Genomic DNA, 24,768 nt, shown 5'->3' with positions numbered 1-24,768 from the left:
TTTTTGTTTTTTACAAGCTGAACCAAAGACTCGTTTACAGGAATCGCAAGGCGAGGATTGAGTCCATTTCAAAACATTTATGCATGATTTGAAGTCCGTATGGCTCGGTCTGAACTGAAATTATTCAGAAGTATAATCAGTACTTGGCTCTGTATTTTCATGTTTTCTCAAAAAAAACAAAAAAAAAAACAGACAGTGGCCATTATTTTAGGAGGGCGATGACAAAGATCAGACAGGCACTCGCACTCACCTTTACACTGTCACAAGTAGGAACTAAAGTCACTCCGCCTGCACTGTAATCAGGCGAGCGAACCACTACACAAATGGCCACATGAGTTCCCCAAATATAAAGTACAGTATATCATGAAACCATTTTTTCTCTAAGATTTTGTACCCTGTGATCTATTTGAGAGAAGATCGATATTTTTTTAGATTTCTTTTTGTTGCTACTCTTACTACAAAAAGGATTGCTTGAAATTGTACAAACATTGCAATATGCTTGACTCGGTCTTTTTCGGGCATTCACAACAAAGAACAAAAATTAGGAATTTGAATCCGTCTTATCTGTCTGGAGCTGTCTAAGAAGAGGAAGATAGTCACACTGGAGAGGCGCACGCTGGGCCTGAAGTAGTTGTCCTCTGGAATCCAGTGATATTAGGACCTTGGAATAAAGAAATACGATCAGACAAAATCTGCAAGGTTGATATTAAAACGTGCCCTTCATTCATTACCTGTCGTAACGCCTCCTGCTGCGTGTACAAATTCAAAGTTGCAATGGCGGCTTCTCTCACGACATTGTGCGAATCTGCGCACGCCGCTCTCAGAAGTCGTCCGGACACGCTTTCTTCCAGCAGCTCGGGTACAGCGCCTGGAACATGTAGCAGGTTTCCCAGAGCGGCGCAGGCGTGGAGACGAGTGTGGGCGTCGGGGTCAGAGGTCAGTGAGGCCAGTGTGGCCGCCGTCATCTTGGCTTCTTCTAGCCACTGTCTCATCTCATCATCACCGAGCGTGTTCTGTATTGTCCCCCCGTTTGAAGCCTTGAGTGCTTCGTCGTGCTTCAGTTTTAGCCACTCTGGAGTGTTGCCGACATTTCCATTGCACTTTCCTGCTTTCACGGCGATATAACCCAACCATTTGCCAATTGACAAGCAGGCCGCCTGCCGTACGTGCACATTAGAATCCTCAAGAAGGTCTATCATGTTTTTAAAAATATCAAGTTGTAAATTGGGCAATGCGGGAAACCCGAAGGGATACAAATTCCCCAAAACCTTGCATGTGGCGGCCCTGACTGGGTCGTAAGCATGAGTGAGTGCCCGCTGCAAAACGGACAATTCAATGTGAAGGCGGAGGCGACCAGAGTGAGGGCAAAAACGGGTGATGAGGTATAATAGAGAGAGGAGTTCTACGGCGGAGTCCCCGAGCTCATCCAGCTGCAGCAAATCGGAGAGCAAAGAACTGGCGGTTCTGGTTGGGGTCTGCTGACCCGATGGAGTGAGTGCCGGCGCGGAGAAAAAGACGGGAGCGGTTTGACTGAGGTGGAAAACAAAACGTTGACGGTCGCGCAGCAACAAGCAGCGCAGAAGTGACAGTGGCAGCTCCACTAATGAAACAGGGAGAGTTTGAATCACCTGCCAAAGAATGAAACACACAAAAAAAACCTGACATCAATATACCACAGATCAAAAGCAAGACTACAAATAACAGGGGAAATACAGAAAAAAATATGATGCCTGATGTGAGTCATTTACAAATGTCATCCTTTGTTGCATCACTGGATAATGTTTACTCCAAATGTCAGTGTGCTCCCAATTAGAGCATCTCTGTATTGAGAACTTTAAATGTAAGGAACAAAACTGTCCAAAACTTAGATTCCAAATATCCAGGCATAATATCAAGATTGACAGTGTTATTTTTGTCATTCTTTATGTTTGAACATCGGGACATACTAACCCGCAGAAGCCCTCGGACAACACCGCCGTTGTCATACAACTGCAATATCCTCGATCTGCTGTGTGAATTCAAGTCCAAAGCAAATGGAAGGCACAGGAAGTGGCAGCTCAACTCGATTAAGCTCTCGCGATTCTCGAGTGGATCTGGATGGCCTTCGGTGAATATAGAACTGTTGGGGGTTAAAATAAGTCACGTTTTACTTGAGGCGATGCTCTACGGTGGCAAAAATGACATTTTCACAAGAAATTGGAACAAAATCATCAACACCAACCATTCAGAGCTCAACAGCCAGCCGAGAGTAGATACAAATGTCGATTTGCTCTCAGAAAACAGTGAAATATAGGAAGACGGATCCTTGGAGAAGACCAACAATGAGACGGACAGAAGTAAATGCAGTCCTGAAAGAAGAAGATCATGGAAAACGAATAGAGCATTTTCATGTACGGTATAACTTTTTGAGCTAATTTTCCCTTCACTTGATTTATGTTTGCTTACCATTTGTTGAACAGAAGTCCATGTCTGGCTTTTTCTTTGTCAGTGCAGTGCCAATTCCTTCCCAAAGGTGATCAAACATGAGGGCATCGCAACATAAAGAGCCATCATCATGCTGTGAGGGAAACCAAACATTTTTTCAATGACTATTTCTCTAGTTGGCATCTTAGATAAGAGGATTTGCTGACCTCAGAGAGACTGTGTCGTAGTAAAGCAAGGAGACCATCACAGAGTCCCCAGCCAGGCGGTCGTGGAAGTTGGGCCTGGCAAGGTAAAAAAACAAAACAGTATAAGTCAGTACAAATCATAAATCCGACCCAATCAAAAAGTTGAAACGATTGTGTACCTGACATGAACCGGGGACAAGTTCTTTCAGCAAAGAAATGAGCCTATTCACATCAGCTTTAACAGCTATCTCATGCTGCCTAAACAGAGATAAAACACCTGCAGCCAGAGGCTAAAGAAGAAAAGACGACTTCATCAACAGTGTACAAAACACACAACAACTGTTTGTCTCTTGATTGTATTTCGGTAAACACTTACGGCTAAGGGATTGAGTTCTGCTTGATTAAGAATTGTCATGAAGGGCTTGATGAGGTGTTCATGTCTACATGCACAAACAATAATTGAGTTTCGGTATAAGCGGGTATAAAAAGTCCACACGCCCCTGTTTAAATGTCAGTTTTTTTTCTGCTCACCAGGATAATCATTTCAGAATGTTTTACACAAAAGCTCCCGAAAACGTGTGGGGAAAATACGCAATGATCCCATGAAAGCGTGCCTGAATTTTTTTGGGCCACATCTAACATGAGTGTGATTGTAATTGGTTCATTTGGAGCACAGCACATCACAGTAATAAGAGGGTGTGCACACTTGTGCAACTATGTTATTTCGGATGTTTAGTTTTTGGGGTTTTTTTTCCTCTGTAGAAAACATCCCAAAAAATATAGCACCTATTGATGGTGGAAAATGTATCTTGATCTTATTTTTTAGATCACTAAAACACTGACATTCGAACAGGGGTGTGTAGACTTTCTATATCAACTGCGGAACAATCACTTATACAAACACGGCACTCGGTGGGAAGTGAAATGAACGATCAAACCTATTTTCTGTTTTTAACCCGTCATGGTTCTTCTCTATGTAGATCAGCAGTGCAACAATCATTTCTCCAAGTGTTGGAAGACTCCATGGCTGCTGCTCAAAAAAAAAAAAGTTCATAAATGGACATTTTTATCAAAATAAAAACTGAAGTCACAGAATATGTCTCTAATTCCCACCTCAATGAAACGTGAGTTTTCCACAGAGTCGTCAACCAAGTCAATGAGGAGATATGGCAATCCAAGTTCGCGACCAATGTGGTTTCTGATGGCAAGGTCAGAGGTCAAAACCAGGTTTTGTAGGACCTTCAGCGGAAGGCGAATGGACCGCATTTCTTTCAGGACGCCATCGTCTAGCTTTCCAATGAAACAAGGCGAAATGAATGCGATTAAAAGAGATGTGACGTTTCATTGTTTTCTTGAAAACTGCCCCACGTTACCTCTTGCTTGCACACCAAAATGGTGGATTTCAGGTGAACAATAACGGTGCTGTAGTCGAGTTGGTCTCGCGTTTGTCGCCTTGGATCTGACTCGTCAACAAGCTTCTGCCAAAAATCCTCGCTGTCAGATGTCTGAAAGAATAATTTTTCATTGACAAATTATCCTTTCAAAAAGCTTTTTTTTTTTTAAATTAGCGGAGATGCAAATGGTCATTAATTAATTGGACTTACTATGGAACTAGACATTTTTGCAGTGACTTCAGGTTCGTGCTTGGATGCCCCTTGGTTTAGTCGTGGCCCGATTTTTATTGAGGGGAACTCGCGTTCGTAGTCCTGCGTGATTGGACCTCTGCAAAAACAGTGAGTACAGCACACATAGTAAAGCTGGTATACCACAATCGAGGATAACATACACACATCTCATTAGGACCTTTTTTGAAGAGTGGATCTCATGTCGCTCAGGTTCTTTGGATATGCACTTGGAGAGGCTTTCAATGGCTGAATTGAGGGTGCAGAAGTACCTCGAGGGGGCGCTACTGTCAACGCAGAAGCGGTTTCTTCACTTTTCAGTTCATCCATATCGCTTACTTTTGCACTGTCGGCTGGTTTCTTTGCGTTACCTTTGCTTCTCTGTTCTTTGACCTTTCTCAGTATTTTGCTCTCCCCAGAGTTTTGCGACATCTTTTCTGCCATTTGTTTCAGTTTCCGTGCCAGCATGTCTGGGTCAGGGGTGACCGTCAGAGGACTGAAAACACCCGTGTCTGGAATCACTGCCAACACATCACTAAGTTAGGTACCTGTACAGTATTAAGTACAAGATGGAGTATTAAAACATTTCCATGTTGTCACCTAGAACACCATCAGCAACAAAAGGATGATGCAGGAGTTTGGGCCATGACAGTCGCTTCTGAGGGTCTTTGGTCAACAAACCTTTCAGGAAACTCTGAAAATACACAAACATATCGTGTATATATGAGCAATACATGGATAGGACAAATACGGCTGTAGTTGCATTGTACCATGCATGTGCTGCTCATCGTGTCTGGCCATTTGATGGGGTCTTTCACAATGATCTGCACCAGGTGGAAGATGGAATTGGTGTAGAATGGGGGCATCCCTGTGTGGAGTTCATAAAGAATGCAGCCCAGTGACCAGAGGTCAGCGGTGTGGTCATAAGGCTTCTCCGCCACCAACTCAGGGGACATATACAGGGGTGTTCCCTTGATAGAAGTCAGCACCATTGTAGAGACGCTCATTGCACGAGCAAACCTAAGGAGGAATTGCATCAAATTCATTTTATGCAGATAGCATACATCTACATGTCATGCCATCATGTTGATAAATGTACGTACCCAAAGTCACACAGTTTCACAACGCCGTTTTTATCAAAGAGGATATTTTGGGGTTTCATGTCTCGATGGAGGATACGGCGGGAGTGCAAATAATACAGAGCTGAGACTAGCTGGCAGGCAATCTCACAAACCTCGAAGAAGAGAATAAAAAAATGTTCAAAAATCTGATGTTGCGCTGTATACAGTACGTGTAGCATACGAGTACCCGACTTTCTGGTAAACTCCCATCGTCTTCAATAATCTGGAACAATTGCCCCTCTGCATACTCGGTCACAACAACAACCTATTAGAACAGGTCAATTATGGTCACATGATCAGTTGGAGTGTAGTTGAAAGCGGTCTTCTCTGCCAACCACGTGTAGTAATAGACTGTGCTCAGTAATTTGTGTGACATTTCTGTTTGGTGGTGTGCCGTAAGAGTATTCAAATGTAAAATACAGTATGCGCAATATGGCTAGAGAACACACCTCCGTTTCGGTTTCAAAGCTGTCAAAAAGTTTCACAATGTTCGGATGTCGAAGGTTGCTCATGATATCAATTTCCTTCTTTAAACTTTGCAGTTCTTTATTTGAGCGTCCCATCTTAGGCATGAACTTCAGAGCCACCACCTGGACATGGACAAACAAATAAAACAATGCGGACAACCCACATTCTTTTAGTGGGGGGAACTCCACAGGTTTGTAAATCAAAATTGCGAGAGCAACTTACCTGGCCCGTAAATTTCTTCATTCCTTTATGAACTCGGCCAAACGAGCCCTCTCCCACAAGTTCTAAAATGTGATAGGAATTCATATTGGCTTCGCAGGTGGGCTTGGCTTCGTGAACGAGCACTTCACCGAGAAGTCGTTGATCAAATGGAAACGTGAACGAAATTATTCAGTGTCTAATATTCCTCGGATGACGTTATTTTAGCGGGGGTGTAGTTTGCATGTTTGACACCGTTATTAAATTTGCACACGATAAATTAAAGAATGCTGTTGTGCAAATCCAGCTGCCGTGTCACAAAAGCACCGATATAACATTTCAAATCGAACTTTATTTAATATTTTCTGATATAAAAACATGTTTGAAAATGTTAGTGTTTGATTTCATTTGAAATGACCTTTTATCTTATATTTATTTAGATTATTCAACTTAGAATTAAATCGGGCTTTTTTAGGGCAGCTGTTCTAAGCGGGTCCTCAGACTAGCAACCAGGGGCGCGTTCCTAGCAACAGACTCAAACTGCAAACAAATCCAGTGGCGAGTTTCCGGCTACCATTTCCTGGATTAAAAATACCTTAAATAAGTAGCTACTTTGTATGCCCCCGTCTGTTGTTAGAACAATGCATTTGTATTTTGGGTCCCATTTGAAATATGTCATAACCAGGTTAAATATATTTATGCATTTACCAGTGATTTTTAAAATTGACCCAGTACGACAAATTCAGCCACGCCAGTATGTCATGTTTTATTTGCACATATCTTTACAATGCCATTTGGTTAAAAGCGGGCATGCTTTTGCAGACGGCTCCAAACTAATATATACATTCTTGGTTTTAACAGTTCTCTTAATTGCCTTTTAGTTGTCTGATGAGAGGAAGATAGTCACACTCGGAAGGTGCATTTTGTGATGCCTGAAGTAGTTCCTTTTCAGCATTTAAGGACAGCAGAACCTTAACATGAACACAAAGGACATGCACAAAATGCACACATGATTAACAGTTAGTAAGTGTTGACTTAGGGTGTCCCACCATGAAGAAAGATAAGCTGGAGCTACCACGTGAATAATTTTCATGAAAGGAAAAAATTACTGGTTCATTTTCTTACCTGTAGCATTTCATCCTGCTGCGTGTACAAACTTAAAGTTGCAATAGCGGCTTCTCTCACTGCCTTGTGGGAGTCTGTGCATGCAGCTCTCAGTAGTAGTCTGGACACGCTTTCTTCCAGCAGCTCGGGTACGGCGCCTTGAACATGTAGCAGGTTTCCCAGAGCTGCACAAGCGTGGAGACGAGTGTGGGCATCGGGGTCAGAGGTCAGTGTTGCCAATGTAACTCCTGTCATCCTAGCTTCTTCTCGCCACCTTCTCATCTCGCCATTAGCCAATAAGCTCTCTGCTGTCATCTTGGCAATGCCCGTCTCCCTACTTGAACCCTTGTGTGCATTATTGTCCTCGGCTTTTAAGCACTCCATCGTGTTGCCGACATTTCCATTGGGCCCGGCTGTGTGAAACTCTGCCTCTACCGCCAAATAACCCAACCATTTCCCAACTGACAAGCAAGCTGCCTGCCGCACAAACACATTAGAATCCTCAAGAAGGTCGATCATGCTTTTAAATATGTCAGGATGTAAACTGGGCATTTTGGGAGACTTGAATGGATGCAACTTTCCCAAGACCTTGCATGCGGCGGCCTTGATCGGTTCATAAGAGTGAGTGAGCGCCTGGTGCAGCGCGGATGATTCAAGGTAAAGCTGGAGGTGGTCAGAGTTAGAGCAAAAACAGGTGAGGAGGTACAACAGAGAGAGGAGTTCTACGGCGGAGTCCCCTAGCTCATCCAGATGCAGCAAATCAGAGAGCAAAGAACTGGCAGTTCTGTTCGGGGTCTGCTGACGCGATGGAGTAAGTGCCGGTGGAGAGAAAAAGCCATGAGCAGCTTTACTGAGGCGGGAAACAGTGCGCTGGCGGTCACATAGCAACAAGCGGCGCAGGAGCGACAGTGGCAGCTCGACTAATGAAAGAGGAAGCGTTTGGATCACCTGCCAAAGAACAAAAAAAGAAAATAGATGTCAAAATCATCACGTGTCAAACAGAAAACTACAAATAGGATGTTCTTTGCAAATTACAAAGGAATGTCTATGCCTCATGCGATCCTTTTGCAAGAGTTATGCCTTTGTTGCGTGACAGAAGTCTAAATAAAGAGCATAGGTAGACCTTAACCTGCAGAAGCCCTCCAACAACACCGCAGCTGTCAAACAACTGCAATATCCTTGAAGTGTTGTGTGAAGTTAAGTCCAAAGCAAATGGAAAGCAAAGGAAGTGGCAGCTCAATTGGACGAAGCTCTCATGCTTTAAATCCTCTTCTAGTTTCACTGGACTGCCTTCGGCAAACCAAGGAAGACTGGGACATAAAAACAGACACATTGCAAAGATTGAAATGATCAACCTTTGGACTTCTCCGAAATGTAAAAACAAAATAATCAACACGAACCATTCAGGACTCAGTACCCAGCCAAGGGTATAAACAAACGTTGATTTGCTCTCACAGAAGAGTGAAATATACGAATATGGATCATAGCAGAAGACCAACAGGGTGGCACACATGAGAAAGTACAATCCTGAAAAGGAAAATGCAAATGAGAAATTACAGTTACGGCGTGACATATTTTATTTTTACATCATCACGGGTGTTTACCATTTGTCGAACAGAAGTCCATGTCTGGTGTTGTCCATACTAATGAGCTTCCAGTGCGTTTCCAAAGATGATAGAATGTATCGGGGTCCAAACATGAAAACCCGCAACCATGCTGCCGAGTGAATAAAGCTTAGTGGCACTAGGAAAAGTGTTGCGCTCATTATTTCGACATCACGAAACAGGCATCTTGATATAAACAGTGACCACAAGTACTTTTAAGTTTCTCATGAATAAAAGTAAGCATCAACAATCACGTTACGATCCACAAATAAACGGGCGCTACGACCTTTCAAAGTGTCACCTACTTAAGCGCGATTGTTTTGGCTGACCTCAGAGAGAGTGTGCAGAAGTAAACACAGCAGGCCGTCGCAGAGTCCCCCGCCCGACGGGAGTGGAAGTTGGAGCTTTGGCGCGGAGAGCAGAGAAACATGCAACAAACAAAAAAAAAAAAAGTCAACAAATACCAAGCAGATGTCAGATTTGCCTCTCGGAAAGAGATGGCGTACCTGAGGTGAACCCGATGCGTGCTCTTTCAGCAAGGAACTGAGCACGTCCGGGTCGACGGCGACAGCAACTTCACGCCGAGCGAAAAGGGACAAAACAGAGGCCGCCAGAGGCTAAAGGAGAACAGACAAAAGAATAATGTAGCAAACTAACTGCTCAGCTTGAGTCACTGAGAACCCGAGTGGGCAAATGCAATTTTTGCCACACCCTAGAAACCAGTATTCACTTCCTGCAAAAAAAGATCGTATTTTGAGACAGAATCTGCATCGGATACTTACCGCTAAAGAACGGAGGTTTGCTTGATGAAGAATTGTCACGAAGGGCTTGATGAGCTCTTCGGGTCTACATGCAGACAATTTAGAAGATTGACTGATGCGCGACTGTCAGCTATTATGTACACGGCACTCAATGTAAAGAAGAATGAATCATCAAACCTATTTTCTTCCCTCAGCCATTCATCGTTCTTGTCCCAGTAGACCAACAGCGCAGCAATCATTTCTCCAAGTGTTTGTAGACTCCATGGCTGCTACTCAGTCAAAAGGTGCAACCAAAGGTTTGATTCTCGCACTCTTGACATTCCGATCAGAAGTTACAGCTCGAATGTTTAGAATCCCCACCTCAATGAAACGCAAGTTTTCAACAGAGTCGCGAACCAAGTCAAAGAGGAGACGTGGCAATCCGAGTTCCGTGCCAATGTGGTTCCTTGCGGCGAGGTCAGAGGTCAGGATCAGGTTCCGCAGGACCTTCAGCGGCTGGCCGACGTGCCACGTGTCTTTTATGACGCCGCCACTTAGCTTACAAGAGGAACAAGACAAAATGAGTGCGATTTGAGTGTAATGTGGCATTTCGTGCTTGTTTGAAAACCGCACCTGTTGCTTAAACACTAAAATGGCGCATTTCAGTTTCAAAATAATGGTACTGTGGTTTAACGGTTCTTGGTTTTGCGCACTTGGATCTGACTCCACAACAAGTTTCTCCCAGAATTCCTCACCGTCAACTGTCTGAAAGCACGGGAGGGGAAAAAAACCAACGTATTTTTCAGACTGACCATGCCGTTTTGAGCAGTGCAAGTGAACAATAATAGTGCACCTTACTTTGGATCGTTTGGGGGTCCTTGGCCGTAGTCGTGGCCCAACCTCGACCGAGGGGAACTCCCGTTCATGGTCCCGACTGATCTGACCCCTGCGGAGGTCATGCACATGTGAACAGTGACCAGATTCATAGTTCTGCTAGAAAAAAAATGGCATATGTGTGTATGTAGTCCCTGTGAAGTGATCAATGGTATTTGCACAAAACCTGTCTGGATGGCTTGATGTAGCCTCAGTATGGTTGTTTTGATCAAAACTTGGAGGTGGTAAGGTGGAATTTCCTGGGTCGAAATCATCTGGAGGGCACGTGTCCATAAGTGGCGTTACTGCCACTAAATAATCTCCTTCAGATTCCAGTTCATCCATCTTTTCCTGTCAGATGGACCATCCTTTTTTTAATGAATGTAAATGGCAATTAATTCATTGGAATTTGTTGATTCAAAATTTATACCTGGTTTACTTTAGCGCTGTCGATGACTTTCTTTGTGTTACTTTTGTTTCTTTGCTCCCGAATCTTTCGAAATATTCTGCTCTCTCCCGAGTCTGGTGATGTTTTTTCTGCCATTTGTTTCAGTTTCCGTGCCAGCATGTCTGGGTCAAGTGTGGCTGTCAGAGGACTGAAAATATCTTCGTCTGGAATCACTGCCAACACACCACCGTGTTAGTAAGTAACACACACATGCCACAAAAACATTTCCGTGTTGTCACCTTCGACACCATCAGCAACAAACGGATGATGCAGGAGTTCGGGCCATGACAGCCGCTTCTGAGGGTCTTTGATTAACAAACCTTTCAGGAAACTCTGAAAAAAAAAATACAAGATCTCCATTTGCAGATTGTGCTGATAAAATAAATAAGACTATTGACGCTGTGTACTTTGCAGGTGCTGCTCATCGTGTTGGGCCACTGGATGGGGTCCGTAACGATCAGTTGCCCCAAGTGGAAGATGGAATCGGCACAAAACGGGGGCATCCCTGTATGGATTTCATAAAGAATGCAGCCTAGCGCCCAGAGGTCAGCGGTGTGGTCATAAGGCTTCTCCGCCACCAACTCAGGGGACATATAAAGGGGCGTTCCCTTGATAGAAGTCACCACCATGGTGGACACGCTCATTGCCCGAGCAAACCTAGTAAAAGAATTGAATCGCACGCGCATCATTTGAATTGCAACGTCTCATAAGAAAGAGTTGAGATGACGTATACGTACGTACCCAAAGTCGCACAGTTTCACCACACCGTTTTTATCAAAGAGGATATTCTGCGGTTTCATGTCGCGATGAAGAATACGGCGAGAGTGCAAATAATACAGAGCGGACACCAGTTGGCAAGCAATCTCGCACACCTCGGATTAAGCAAAATTGATTACTGAGGTCAGCAAACTGAAACGATGTGATGATTTTGTGTGGCATGCGATTTACCTGACTTTCCGGTAAACTACCATCGGATTCAATGATCTGAAACAACTGACCCTCGGCATACTCGGTCACAACAACAACCTGTAAAAAGCAGGCGACGCACTCTCGTGGGTCGTGGAGTGTCATAAACGGTCGTGTCACAAACATGTTTCGGGTGTGTGAGAGGAACGTACCTCCGTTTCGGTTTCAAAGCTGTCAAAAAGTTTCACAATGTTCGGATGTCGAAGGTTACTCATGATATCAATTTCCTTCTTTAAACTTTGCAGCTCTTTATTTGAGCGTCCCATCTTTGGCATGAACTTCAGAGCCACCACCTGACGGGTACACAGTCAAGCGGAGGACGCTGAGCCGTGGTGAAGAATTTCTACAAAGCCACGACAACATATCAACTTACTTGGCCTGTAAATTTTTTCATTCCTTTATGAACTCGACCAAAGGAGCCTTGCCCCACTTGAGCCAAAACATGGTAGGAATCCATTTGAATGTCAGCCTGGTTTCAACCCACAAGTTATGCTGGTCGATGATGAAGGGAGACATGTGGTCAACAAGTAAAGCAACTGGAGTCAAAGGGCTTCCATCACAAAGGTGACTGACTCTCTTTTATGTTGTATCGATATATCCGCTATAGGATTCAACATCAAAGCCACGTATGTTTTATTTTTATTATTATTGTTATCAAGAGGTTTTCTGATGACATTGGAAAATCACTTGCCAACATATGGAAAGTTATTGCTCATATTTGACACCTCTACTGTGTTCACAACAATAAACATACACTCTCAAATGAATACTTCTCTCATCATATCAGCCAAAAAGAAGGATTCTTATGTTTATAAAGGAAGACAGGTCTTACATTGGATCTCATTCGCTTTTCTACCTATTGTTTGGCCAATATGGATCTAATCTCATAAACTTCACAGCCACTTATGTCTACAGTACTGTACAGTGTATTTGCTGCACAAGCCTCCTTCTTCATTTGACCACTAGAGGTCGTACGCGATTCACAGTTATTACTTTTAAAAATCGTTCAATGACTCACCAAAGTTGTTTTTTTTTTTGAACAGTGTGTCTTCCAGTCATGTTTTATAATGGGCGTTATAAAATAGATCTGAAATACTCTTGAGATAAACGTGTCAAAACACACAATAGTCACAACATTTATCATCTTGTCAGAGCTGTGTCCATGACTGTGCCTCTTCAACGACAACAAAATGTGTGTCAGGAAGGTCAAAGTCGTAGCCAATAAACTGCACTATTCGGTGCTACGAACTATTTATACAGGTCATGTATTGGAACTGAAGATATTGTGCTGGTTCACCAAAATCAATGATTCAATAGCCTTGATAACGAACTTAAGGTCCGGTCAAATGTGCTCTTTGTCCTCACGAGTAAGACATTTCAGTGCACTAGTACAATGACACGGTCGTTACAGTAATGCATTTTCCTCTACTGGTGCCATTTCTGGCCTACTTAAAGCTGTTTATCTGGAAAATGTAATGCTTCAACTGATTTACGAAAAGCCGCTATATACAGGAAGAAATAGCGGCTTAATCTGCATACCCCCACTAGACAACGACTGGTTACTAGTGCGGCAAAGTTGTGCACTAGTGGACAACTATGCAACGAGTAGCACTTATAAAATTGTGATTGAACATGTAGCGCTTTTCTAGAAATGACAAATACAATGCCCAGTTTTGCCTCACTAGTAACACGCAGTCTTCCTACAGTATGCCAACGTTGTTTCACCAACGTGCAGAAATGTCATGTAGCCTAGTAGACAAAGCAGTAGTCACTACTTCATGAGACAGTCATTCGATGAGTGCAACAGGACAAATGGCATATTTGGACGTTTAGTTGAACGCCCAGGATGAATAAATGCTCAAATGGGTCACCATATGTTAAGTGAACAGATAACACGTGCCAGGAAAATGTTCTAAATTCAATTCAGCATTTGTCTTAAAGTGGCGTTTAAAGCACTGGGTTTGGATCCTGCAGTGAGTCAGCCCTGTCCGCGGGGACTTGATCATGCATAGGCATGCGCCGCAATAGACTAGAGCACGTTGCGTCCAATGAGTGTCTCCTGCAACGGACTGCCCCCTTCCAGAAGTGAGATAGAGTTTCCATCATTTCACACAGGACGAAAATGCATAAAGTGCACTGAAGGCAGCAGTGGAGCGAGCACACAGGTGCAAGCCGGGAATGGGTCAGGACCAGGAGGAGTTTGCACTCTTGTAGAATTGGATATGGACTCCCTGAGCTTTTGGTCATTGCGTTCCAATTTGAATGCAAACATCGTCATGTTTGCCAGAACAACGTGTCTGCTCCACGTCGTGCTGTCGCTCTCCAAACTGGTTCGCTGCATGGAAAGTGAACTCTGCTTCCCGTTCATTCTGGACACCCAGCAGCAGTATAACGACAACGACGTGGATACTCTCCACGGCAAATGCGTGCTAAGAATTCAAGCTTTCCACCAGGAATTTGTGGTGGATTTACGGCAAGATTCCAACTTCATTGGCCCTTCCGTGTCCAGCCAAGACGCACCGTGGCTCTTCGGTCCGGACGTCGCCATCGAGCCGAGTCGGTGTTTTTACTCCGGCTATGTGAACGGTGACCGCTTTTCGTACGCGGCCTTAAGTTTGTGCAAGGGGGTGCAAGGTGCATTTGGCTACCAAGGTTGGGAGTATTTCATCAGCCCGGTGCGCAATGACACCGCGAGCGCGGGCGGCGCGCACGTCATACGGCGCAGAAGCAGCAGCAACCTCAAGTCAAATTCCACCTCCAGGTGCGCAGTGAACAATGACATAAGCCATCACGTCGCGCAGATGTTGGGAAAATACAAAGATAACAGCGATGTGACCAAAAGTACGCTGAAGGGGACGGGGAGAAGCAAACGCTTTGCGTCGGTTCCCAGGTACGTGGAGACGCTGCTGGTGGCGGACCAGACCATGGCTGAGTTCCACGGCAACGACCTTAAACATTACCTCTTGACGCTCATGTCAGTGGCGGCGAGGCTCTACAAGCATCCGAGTATCCTCAACTCCATCCACATCGTTGTCGTGAAGATTTTGGTCATATCCGAGGTGGACAAAGGACCCAAAGTGTCCGGGAACGCCGCTCTGACGCTCCGGAATTTTTGCACTTGGCAAAAAAAGATGAACAAGAACAGCGACAAGCATGCAGAGTATTGGGACACGGCAATCCTCTTCACGAGACAGGTAAAAACGATTTTACGAGGTACCCCTATGGCTGTTTAGATCAGGGGTGTCAAACTCATTTTTGCCGAGGGCCTGATTTTAGTTCCCGTTTCTCTTGGAGGGCCGTTATGACTGAAACCAAATAAAGAAGTCAAGAGTAATGCTTTATTCACCTATTGTTTAAGTTACTGTAATGAGGGGTTTGGCAACAAGAAAATGCTTACAGTATCACATTTCTTTATTAGAAATGATCATTTGAAATTTTGGTCCAGATTTGAGCAAGTATCACTAAAGTTGACATACTTGATTTGCTTTCGCGGGCCACATAAAATGATGTGGCGGGCCATATTTGGCCCCTGGGCCTTGCGTTTGACATCTTGGTTAAGATCATAATCTCATGACACCTATGAAAACACACGTTACTGTCCAAATAGGGAAATTGACGCAAAAAAGACCACTGTACCTAATGGGTTGTCCTTCAAAGTTCGTGGGGTTTATTTGCGGTTCGCAAACCAGCTTTGTGGTGCATTTGCGCCATCAAATCAACTCAACTTAATTTACTGGGCACTTTAAAAACAACTCTCAAATAGTATTGTTTTTCCACTGTAAAGAAGCCAATGTGAATTGATCGTGGCTAAATATTGTGAAGTTTGCTGCTGCCACCTAGTGGTGGGCGTTGCAGTGCACTCGTACGTCAAGCCAAAAAAAAAAAAAAAGCCCAAGCTACTGCTATGGAATCCTCTGCCATCTAGTGGAAGCACATTTAATTGTTCTGTTCGGCGTCCCAATACTGAAATGTGGCTTTGGTGCTGGTTTGGTATCAGAATATGAATACATATAAAACAAGAGTTCGAAATGCACCTGTAACTTTACCAAAGAGAAGGTACATCAGAGTCCTCAGGGATGGCCAAGAGTCGGAAACTTTCTCACAGCACATTTTCTTCCCATTCCTCCTGCTCCAGCTGTGGGTGTTTTCCCCCCTCAACCTGCCTGCTCCTCATTAAACAGGAACCTGAGGGAAAGCAAGAGGGAGGAGGTATAATGTAGGTTGTGCAGGTTTATTATGTCACATCGGGTTTATGCCCCACCTGCACGCTCCGAGTCAATAACATCCACAGGGTCACTTCTCCACAGCTGTAGTCAGACTACATCAAGGAACCACATTCGTATTCCTTTCAGGTTCAAACTTCCTATCTCCTCGAGGAGTAGGATCGTTGGTTGTGTGCTCTCACATATGGAAGAAGCATCGCCTTTTCCATCACGATATTTTAGACACATTCTTCAAGTGGTGATCACATGCTCATTGGGAAATAAACATTAAGACGTCATCAGCATGCACACCTCAGCCAAAAAGTTTTTTCAGGGTAACTGCAGCGTACATCGGGATCAAACCCGACGTTCCTGACTTCTGCAAATGAGCAAAAGGCCATGTGGTTTTCAATGTGTAAATGCATGGAAACACTGACCTGTTTCCTCGTGAATGGAACTTGCAAATTGTATTTACGTTGCGGCAACACAGCAAATCGGGCAAAATGAGATGACAGATGTGGGAAGTAGGTCATTGCAGAGAACCAACCCTCAGCCCCTTCTGCTTTCTCGCCTCCCTCACATTTGCCTCTATTTTCTTTTCTCACTAATGACCCACACTATCTCATGAACACATCTGGAGTCGGTTCGCGCTGGCAATCAATTTTGGTTTTGTTCTTTATTCACTAAAAATTTGTCATAGCAGTGAAATGCCATTCATCACCAAGGTGTCGCGCATGTAGTGTACACACACACACACACACACACACACACACACACACACACACACACACACACACACACACACACACATGTTGCGGAAGATTTCATCGGGCCTATGAAGCTGTGCTGTGCTTCGTATCCAACGACTGCCCAGAGATTTTTTTGCTTGCAGAGTGTATGCAAAAGACAGAGGGAGTAGGCAGCCGGGCGGTTCTGTGTGGTTAACGATGTGTACTTGTCCTGTGATTAGGAGGCTCAGTCAAGTGCTCCGAATGGATCCTCGCTAAGATTAGGTTTTGGAATTGTGTGGCGACAGAAAAAAAAAAAAAAAAAAGAAGGCCATTTGGAAACTGCTCCTGCATGAAAATGCAATGATTGGAGAAAAGTGCCATGATGTCACATGGGACCATGTGCTCCAAATAGTAGTCTGTGAAAAGAATTATTTAACACTGGAGAGATGTTTGCTCTATTCTTGGTAAACTGTCCTTAGTGGATGAAAGTTAGCAAGGATTAAATTTTTAAAAAATCAATTGTCAAGCTTCATGATTGTTTCATATCGTGGTTATCCTCTAGTGCAGGGGTGTCAAACTCATTTTTGTAGTGGGCCACATTTTAGTTACCGTTTCCCTTGGAGGGCCGTTATGACTGAAACCATATAAAAAAGTCAATAATAACGGTTTATTCAAGTACTGTTTAAGTTACTGTCATGGGGGATTTGGTCACAAGAAAATGCTGACAACATAGTTAGCACATGTTGTCAATAACAGCACATGTTGTTAGCTAACAACTTAGTTATTACATGAGAATTTTACATTTTGGTAGCGATTTTAGCAAGCAGCATGGAAGTTGACATGTTTGATTTGCTTTTGCGGGCCACATAAAATGATATGGCGGGCCACATCTGGCCCCCGGGCCTCGAGTTTGACACCAGTGCTCTAGTGTCTAGCATAGTGGTGGAGGGAAAAAAAACGACGTGAAGAGAAGCCTGATGGGACAAGAAACAAATATTTAGGTAAACAGACAAGTTTTCAACAAAGCTCTGGAGTAGGAAAGTATACAATCTCTTGTAAATATCCACCTGCAAACCGTTGGTCCAGTTCACTTGTCGCGAGTGAGTTTTCCATCAATCGCATGGCTTATTCTGTTGCCAAAAGTCTTGAGACACACTTTTTAATCGATAAATATCAATGGAAGATTCTCGACTATCATTTTTGGAGGGTTTTTTTTTGGTGGACTAATTTAAGAGCCCTGACCTTTGGAATGAAGTAGAACAGAGATTGTGAAGCCAGGCCCTCTCTCGGGTCCAACATTAGTCACCTTCTGACCTCACACATCTGGTTGAATGGACAAAAATTTCCAGAGGCACATTCTAAAATCGTATAGAAAGTCTTCCCGGAAGAGTGGAAGCTGATATCATTTTCCTAGGAGTTTCAATTATTACGGTATGTCTATAGGGTGCATAAAATGGGACTTATACTGGGAAAAATTTGTTTTTTGTTTTTTTTTTGGTCTGACTTATTCAAAAATTGACTTGATTGTCCAGGACTTGTGTGGGGCTTCAACATGCGACACCCTTGGAATGGCCGATGTTGGCACCATGTGCGACCCCAAGAGGAGCTGCTCTGTGATCGAAGACGACGGCTTGCCGTCTGCCTTCACCACAGCTCACGAGCTCGGTGAGCCATGCCAGCTCCATGAAGCACACACTCGCGGACGTGCCAACCGGTGAATTTGGGGCTTGATGGGGAAAATAAATAAGATAAAAACCTCGATCAATTGTACCGTTTGACAGGAACCCTCACTCACACATACGCAAGCACGATAAACAAAGCGTTTGTAAAAAACAGCCGTCATCCGCTCGTCTCTCGGCAGGACACGTCTTCAACATGCCGCACGACAACGTGAGGGCCTGCGAGGACGTGTTTGGCAAGCTGCAGGACAATCACATGATGTCTCCCACGCTCATTCAGATTAATCGCACCAGCCCGTGGTCGCCCTGCAGCGCTGCCGTCATCACCGAGTTCCTGGACAATGGCCACGGTGAGTCTCCGCGAGCTTATTCTCAGCGCCATGTTGTGACTGATGCGAAACCCAAAGTGGAGATGAACACGAGCGCCACGCTGTTACTGGTTAAATATTTGACTGATGATCGCATTCATAAAACACATGTTCATTGCGAATGACGATTCTGTTCGCAGTAGCGTTGCCAGTGAAGGACATTTACTGTTTTTTTTTGGGGGTTTTTTGGGGTCTTCTTCATCCACAGCTTGACTACGGTACAATGATTTCACTTTAATGCATGGTTGAATGTTCGCATCCATGCATTCTTTCGAAGAGCAAAAATGGACTCCGACTGTTTTCTAACAAGCCAGACCGCAGAGCTCGGCCTCGCAGCGATGCTAAACTTTAATTTTAAAAAAAAAAACTGCTCCACATCTGTCCCAAATTAGTGGCTTTGTTTAGAGGAGCGTCACCACAGTGGTCTGGAGAGCGCAGATTTAACCGGCCTGTGTTTCCCATACAGGTTGAATCGACAGCCTTTATTCATGCTCCGACAACACGAGAACAAGAAGCAGTCAGCATTGCAATTGGGTCTCTTTTGAGTAACCTTTTCTCCACATTTTTGACAGCGAGTCACAAGATGTGGTAACACGGGTTCTTCATGCTATCGCTCATAAATCTTGATGGTGACAGAGCAGCCTGGGGAATAAAGACGTGCCGCGGCGCGTTTGAGGCAGTTTACATGCTGTGCTGCAGCCACGTTTATTTGTAACTTTGCGGACAACCCCAGAAAGTGTTTCGGGCAATTCTTCTCTGCAGTGGGAGGCGCTTCATCAAATGGTTTCTTCAATCATTTAAATTTGTGATCTAATATGAGGATGCAAATTAACATTCAGTTATGGTTGGTCTATTTGTGGGCTTTTTATCCTATTTTAAAAGGAGATTCTCCCCCCCCCCCCCCCCCAAATTTTTTCTGCTGTTGTTAAATTACTCCCAAGGCTGAGAAGCTGAGAAGCAGTGAGAAAAACCTCCTACTGAACTCCTTTTCTATTTATGATGATCTTTCCTTTCTTCAAGCACCTGCTCATCAAACATCAAACGCTTCCTATTGTTAGCCGGCACCTGGAAAGGTGCCAAAAAATATAATTCACTATAAGTGGAGTTCAGCTTAATTTGACTTGTATCAGTTCACTGGAACATTTAAAGTGATTAAAACTCAATTGGAAAGTATTCTTAAACTGTAATTCATTTCATTTCAACACGAGGGGAGACATTTTCGACAAGAGTTTACAGATGGAGGGGTCAGGTTGGGGTTCCGTGCGCTATGGCTCACACATTTCTGCAAAATCAACCACCAGCGCTTCACGATTGTCTGTAATAAAATATTATTATTACTGTTATTGTTTTACAAGACCTCAGCCATGCAAAACAAGAACTGATTATGGGGTGGGTGTGTTCCAGGGGAGTGTTTGCTGGACCAGCCTCAGAAACCATTAGGCCTCCCGAACGTGCTTCCCGGAGCATCTTACCTCCTGGAGCGACAGTGCGAGCTTGCATTTGGTGAAGGTTCCAAGCCCTGTCCCTTCATGCAGCCGCCGTGCATTCGCCTGTGGTGCACCGGCAAGTCCAATGGCCAGTTGGTGTGTATGACTCGCCACTTCCCCTGGGCGGACGGCACCCACTGCGGAGACGGCAAAGTTTGTGACCGAGGCATCTGCGCTTCCAAAGAGGACCACACTTTGAAGGTAAGGATAAGCTTCAGGGAAATGGGGAGGGGAGGGGGGCTGATTCAGAGAAAACACATTTTGAACCGCAGTTTATTGGCTACCTGCTTGCCACCCTGTTGCATTTTGACGGCATTCTGTTTGTTAGTTTTTTTTACATATTGGACAAAAACAATACCTCCCACCGAGGCAATACATTTGACGAAAAAAAAAAATACTCCTTATGTATTTTCTAGGTGGACGGTCGCTGGGGTAAGTGGGGTACATTTGGTTCGTGCTCACGCACATGTGGAGGTGGCGTCCAACTGGCGAAAAGGGAGTGCAACAACCCAGTTCCCTCAAACGGGGGGAAATACTGCCAAGGGGTCCGGGTCAAATACCGCTCCTGCAACCTGAACCACTGCCCTGACACAGGTTTGAATTGCTCAAAACAAGGGGTACGCACATTAAGAGGGTTCCACTTCTTGACCTTATCCCCTCCCCCTTTTTGTGTGCAGGCAAGACTTACCGGGAAGAGCAATGTGAATCCAGCGGCCGCAGTTTCAGCAGTAATCATATCGCCCCCTCTGTGATTTGGGTGCCCAAGTACTCTGGAGTGAGCGTCGACGACAGATGTAAACTCATCTGCAGGGCCAATGGAACGGGCTACTTCTACGTTATGGCACCTAAGGTAAGAGGCAACACATTAAATACAATCAATACGCAAAAGTCTTCCATCACACCGCTTCATAATTGAATCAGGCTTAATCCATTAGTCAATTTTCAATGAGTGACTTGTCCATCAACATCCATTCCTGCCCAATCAGATCAACGAGCGTGTCAGTTTGACGGGCGGCCAGTTTCTCCTCCTGGGACCAGTTGGGGAGGGGGGCGGGGGGGAATGAAGTGAAAAGCATAAGCCATAAGAATCTTAAACCAGGACATGCCACACAGCGCTCCAACACAGTAGTCGTAACCACATTATTGAATATCTCCACTTGCACGCCAAACCTAAAAGTGAACAGCTGTGTTATTTCCCTTTTTTCTCAGCACTATTCCATTTCAAATGCTATCCTTTTTGATTCTTTGAACGTTAAGCACCTTTTTAGTACTTGCTCTCTTTGCTTCCTTTTGAGCGGTGTCTTAGTATGTTGATCGAAAAGCTTCTTTTACGCTTCCATTTCCTGCCTTACGGTGATGTGTTTGAATGAAACGAACGCACTTCTTTGCACTTGAGCATACCTCATTTTGTTCAAAGAGTTTCAGGATTGGCAACATCCCTGACTGTATATTTATTTTCATCGCTCCACATGCCTCGTGGTGCGACCGCATCAGGATCGGTGTTACAATGTGACCGATGAAGCCCCCCCAAAAAAATTATTTCATTTGCGAGCAATGTGAATTCGTGTGAGGCCCTGAGGGGAAAACAGCGATGCATGGGACGACGGAGAGAGGAGTGGAGGGCGTTTATCTCCCTGAGATAATACGGGCGTGGAGAGAATGCGAGCAGCCGTGAGAGAAAGTTCACGCTAGATCATATTGAGTGAAGCGAACGCGAACACTCAGGGGGGACTTGCAAGCACTGACTCATAGAGCAGCTGCAATGTTTGCTCCAAACATCATTTTGCACCACATCCTGTGTTCCACGGCTTCGTGGAAATCTCAGCGTTTAGAAATGATTGCAATATAATAATAACACCTAAAAATATCAGCACGCAACATACAAAAAGGACTTAAATGAAGTTGCAGACTTTGGGTGCCGCGTTTAATGACCGGTCTAGTCTAAAACTTGGTCTGTGTGTGTATACACCACAGGTTGTGGATGGAACGCCGTGCTCGCCGGACTCCACCGGAGTGTGCGTTCAAGGTAAATGCATCAAGGCCGGGTGTGATGGAAAAATTGGATCAAGCAAGAAGTTTAACAAGTGCGGAGTCTGCGGCGGCGACAATAAGAACTGCAAGAAGGTCTCGGGACTCTTCACCAAGCCTTTGTGAGTACGCCAATCCATCACGTTCACAAATTCACCGATTGGTGTGTTTTCTTTTTAATGAACCCTGGAGAACCCGAGAACACTTTTAATCTTTGGAAAATGATGAATTATACATGAAATGACTGCTGTATGTTCACTGAACACCAAACTATATGTTTTTTTCTTTCAAATATTTAATGCTTTAATCCTAATTTACAAGTAGGGCCAAATTTCACCCCGTGGGTTCTCCAGGGTTAAAAAAAAACATCAACTATCTGATTTTTTATTTTTTTTTTGCATTGTTGTGGACTTGATCATTTTACCACGAAAAACCCCCCCCTCCTCATCGGGTGGATGTGCTGTGCTATGTTCTGCAGGCACGGCTACAACTTTGTGGTGATGCTGCCAGTGGGCGCAACCAACATCGACGTCCGTCAACGCGGCTACCAAGGAATGCGGGGGGACGACAACTACCTGGCGGTGAAGAACAGCGAGGGCCAGTACCTCCTTAACGGCGACTACGTGGTGTCGGCCGGCGAGAGGGACATCATCGTGAAGGGCAGTCTGCTGCGCTACAGCGGCACCACCGGCCTCTCGGAGACCCTCCAGTCTGTGAATCCCTTGGGGGAGACGCTCACCGTGGAAGTGCTGTGCGCGGGCAATTTGACGCCCCCCCGCATCCGCTACTCCTTCTACCTGGCCCGTCAGAACAACAAAGAGGACAAGACTCTGAAAAAGGAAGAGCGAGCGAAATCCCACAACAGCGTCCTGGCTGACGATAACGTGAAGGAGAGGGGCGCGGCGACTTTGAAGAAACCGTACAGCAAAGAGGAGCCTCTTCTTGTGAAATGGACATCGGCGAACTGGGACGAGTGCTCGGTCAGCTGCGGCAACGGTTTCCAAAGGCGGATGGTGCAATGCCTGAGGATGGACGGCAAGCCGGGAATGAACTGCGATCCTTCCAAAAGACCGTCAGCCACCAGAGCTTGCGGAGACCCGTGCCCGGAGTGGCACGCCGGCCAGTGGGCGCCGTGCTCCACGACCTGCGGGAAAGGCTTTAAGAGACGACCGCTGCACTGCAAAGCCCAAACAGGACATTTGCTTCCCAGGGATCACTGCGGTGGCTTACGCAAACCACAGGAGCTGGACTTCTGTAACCGAAAGCCTTGCTAGGGACTTGAAAAGCTTTATTATGACGGAACTTAATCCAGCAGCTCATTTCCACACACTCTCTCTACCGCATCATGAGACACTTGCAGAGAACCCCCCCCACCCCCCACCCAAATGGATGGTGCAATGTATTTTCCCCACCATTGAAACTCAACCACCTGAATCCACTGCAGACAGCAGAATAACATTCTACAAAGTTACTATGAAGCCAAATAAAAGGTTCAATCACTTTAGCCGTCAGCTCGGAGTTGACCAATATATTAGTGAAGCAATGTGTCCTATGAATCTGAAACCCATTTTATATCCTATTTTTTATCTATTTTTTTTTTCATGGTCTTTTTAAGAGAGTTGTGTAGCCTGCCGGGCGCATTCAAACAATGACAATATCAGGAACTTTTCCACTGTCCAAATTAATCCTGCAATAGATTTCGAACAAATCACAAATCCATTTTGTAATTAGTAAGGGTGTTGTTTAAGTTCAACGACGACAACTTTCACGCCCCGCCACATCGTCGATAGAAAGCCACAAACAAAATGAAATGCCTGCGCTGTCGAAATCAATTTTGGTGGGATTTTCTGCCCGACCTATTCGCCATCAGTCGCTGCCAAAGATACCACACCACTCTTTCTGTGCACTCAGTTAAATCTCGTCTTACTTTTATATTCTTGTTATATTTGTAAAAAAATAAAATTAAAAAAAAGGCCCACGTTGTCCAATACAACATCCCGCCACGGGATGGATCTTTTTAGCGTCAGACTTTGATTTCTATTTTTTAATCGTATCAACTTTTGCACTTTGTACAGCAAAAGAAACAAGATGACTTATATGGGCTGCGCTGTATACTATGTATACATTTATTCAGCTCTGTGCAAAATTTCATGTAAATATTTTCAAATCTTTTTTTTTTCTTTTTTAAACACACAACTGAAATGTCTTTGAATATATTTATTCCAAATAAAGCTTTGAATGAAAAGTTGCACATTTTACATTTCCGTGATTAATGACCGGTACACTGCTTCTGCGCAAATCAACGAGAAAGCCTAAAAGTTGAAAAAAAAAAGCGACTCTTCTTACCGATGCTCCTACTCACCCTCTCGGTTGATGTTTCTTGACTAAAATATCAAGCATACATGTTGTCAGGGGAGCTGCGTCTGCGTGCAGACACCAACCGTGAGAAATGTCTGGAGTGCTGACATAAAACATTGTAGCTTTCATTTTTTTTTTTTTGAGTCACATTTTTGAGAGAAG

The 24,768-nt window shown here is 44.5% G+C and overlaps 3 protein-coding genes across 6 annotated transcripts; 1 reads left to right on the top strand and 2 right to left on the bottom strand.

Annotated features, from left to right (window-relative positions):
• On the bottom strand, window positions 1–6,263 carry LOC147193768 (uncharacterized). 3 transcript variants are annotated; one of them, XM_086130988.1, is made up of 20 exons: window positions 6,043–6,263; window positions 5,802–5,942; window positions 5,540–5,617; window positions 5,335–5,465; window positions 5,002–5,251; window positions 4,832–4,925; window positions 4,603–4,752; window positions 4,413–4,518; window positions 4,214–4,331; window positions 3,983–4,114; window positions 3,723–3,899; window positions 3,548–3,639; window positions 2,986–3,049; window positions 2,789–2,899; window positions 2,631–2,705; window positions 2,446–2,557; window positions 2,222–2,348; window positions 1,951–2,119; window positions 732–1,628; window positions 1–661 (listed from the first exon to the last, which is right to left on the bottom strand). In XM_086130988.1, exons 1-20 carry the CDS (start codon window positions 6,124–6,126, stop codon window positions 542–544), a joined length of 3,228 nt encoding a protein of 1,075 aa, XP_085987114.1. In that variant the 5' UTR covers window positions 6,127–6,263; the 3' UTR covers window positions 1–541. The 3 variants fall into 3 exon arrangements, with proteins under 3 accessions (XP_085987114.1, XP_085987116.1, XP_085987113.1); XM_086130990.1 differs by having other exon boundaries at window positions 4,413–4,515; XM_086130987.1 differs by having other exon boundaries at window positions 4,413–4,752.
• A 496-nt stretch (window positions 6,264–6,759) lies between these two features.
• Window positions 6,760–13,896, bottom strand: LOC147193767 (uncharacterized). Of its 2 annotated transcripts, none has more exons than XM_086130723.1 (20): window positions 12,127–13,896; window positions 11,906–12,046; window positions 11,736–11,813; window positions 11,529–11,659; window positions 11,195–11,444; window positions 11,027–11,120; window positions 10,770–10,960; window positions 10,527–10,690; window positions 10,325–10,412; window positions 10,100–10,231; window positions 9,848–10,024; window positions 9,665–9,756; window positions 9,509–9,572; window positions 9,233–9,343; window positions 9,056–9,130; window positions 8,727–8,838; window positions 8,523–8,649; window positions 8,246–8,432; window positions 7,144–8,070; window positions 6,760–6,989 (listed from the first exon to the last, which is right to left on the bottom strand). In XM_086130723.1, exons 1-20 carry the CDS (start codon window positions 12,208–12,210, stop codon window positions 6,885–6,887), a joined length of 3,330 nt encoding a protein of 1,109 aa, XP_085986849.1. In that variant the 5' UTR covers window positions 12,211–13,896; the 3' UTR covers window positions 6,760–6,884. The 2 variants fall into 2 exon arrangements, with proteins under 2 accessions (XP_085986849.1, XP_085986850.1); XM_086130724.1 differs by having other exon boundaries at window positions 8,252–8,432.
• Window positions 13,802–24,497, top strand: LOC147193766 (A disintegrin and metalloproteinase with thrombospondin motifs 15-like). The gene is made up of 8 exons (XM_086130725.1): window positions 13,802–14,947; window positions 18,219–18,351; window positions 18,548–18,715; window positions 20,138–20,421; window positions 20,637–20,814; window positions 20,898–21,070; window positions 22,195–22,370; window positions 22,727–24,497. The coding sequence occupies exons 1-8, from the start codon at window positions 13,802–13,804 to the stop codon at window positions 23,520–23,522; spliced, it is 3,054 nt and encodes a 1,017-aa protein (XP_085986851.1). The 3' UTR covers window positions 23,523–24,497.
• The last annotated feature ends 271 nt before the right edge of the window (window positions 24,498–24,768 follow it).

The sequence above is a fragment of the Hippocampus guttulatus genome, chromosome 15, assembly GCF_054856545.1.
Source record: "Hippocampus guttulatus isolate MCC_2025c chromosome 15, RoL_Hgut_1.0, whole genome shotgun sequence".
Lineage (NCBI taxonomy): Eukaryota > Metazoa > Chordata > Actinopteri > Syngnathiformes > Syngnathidae > Hippocampus > Hippocampus guttulatus.
This window is presented reverse-complemented; position numbering and strand designations above follow the sequence as displayed.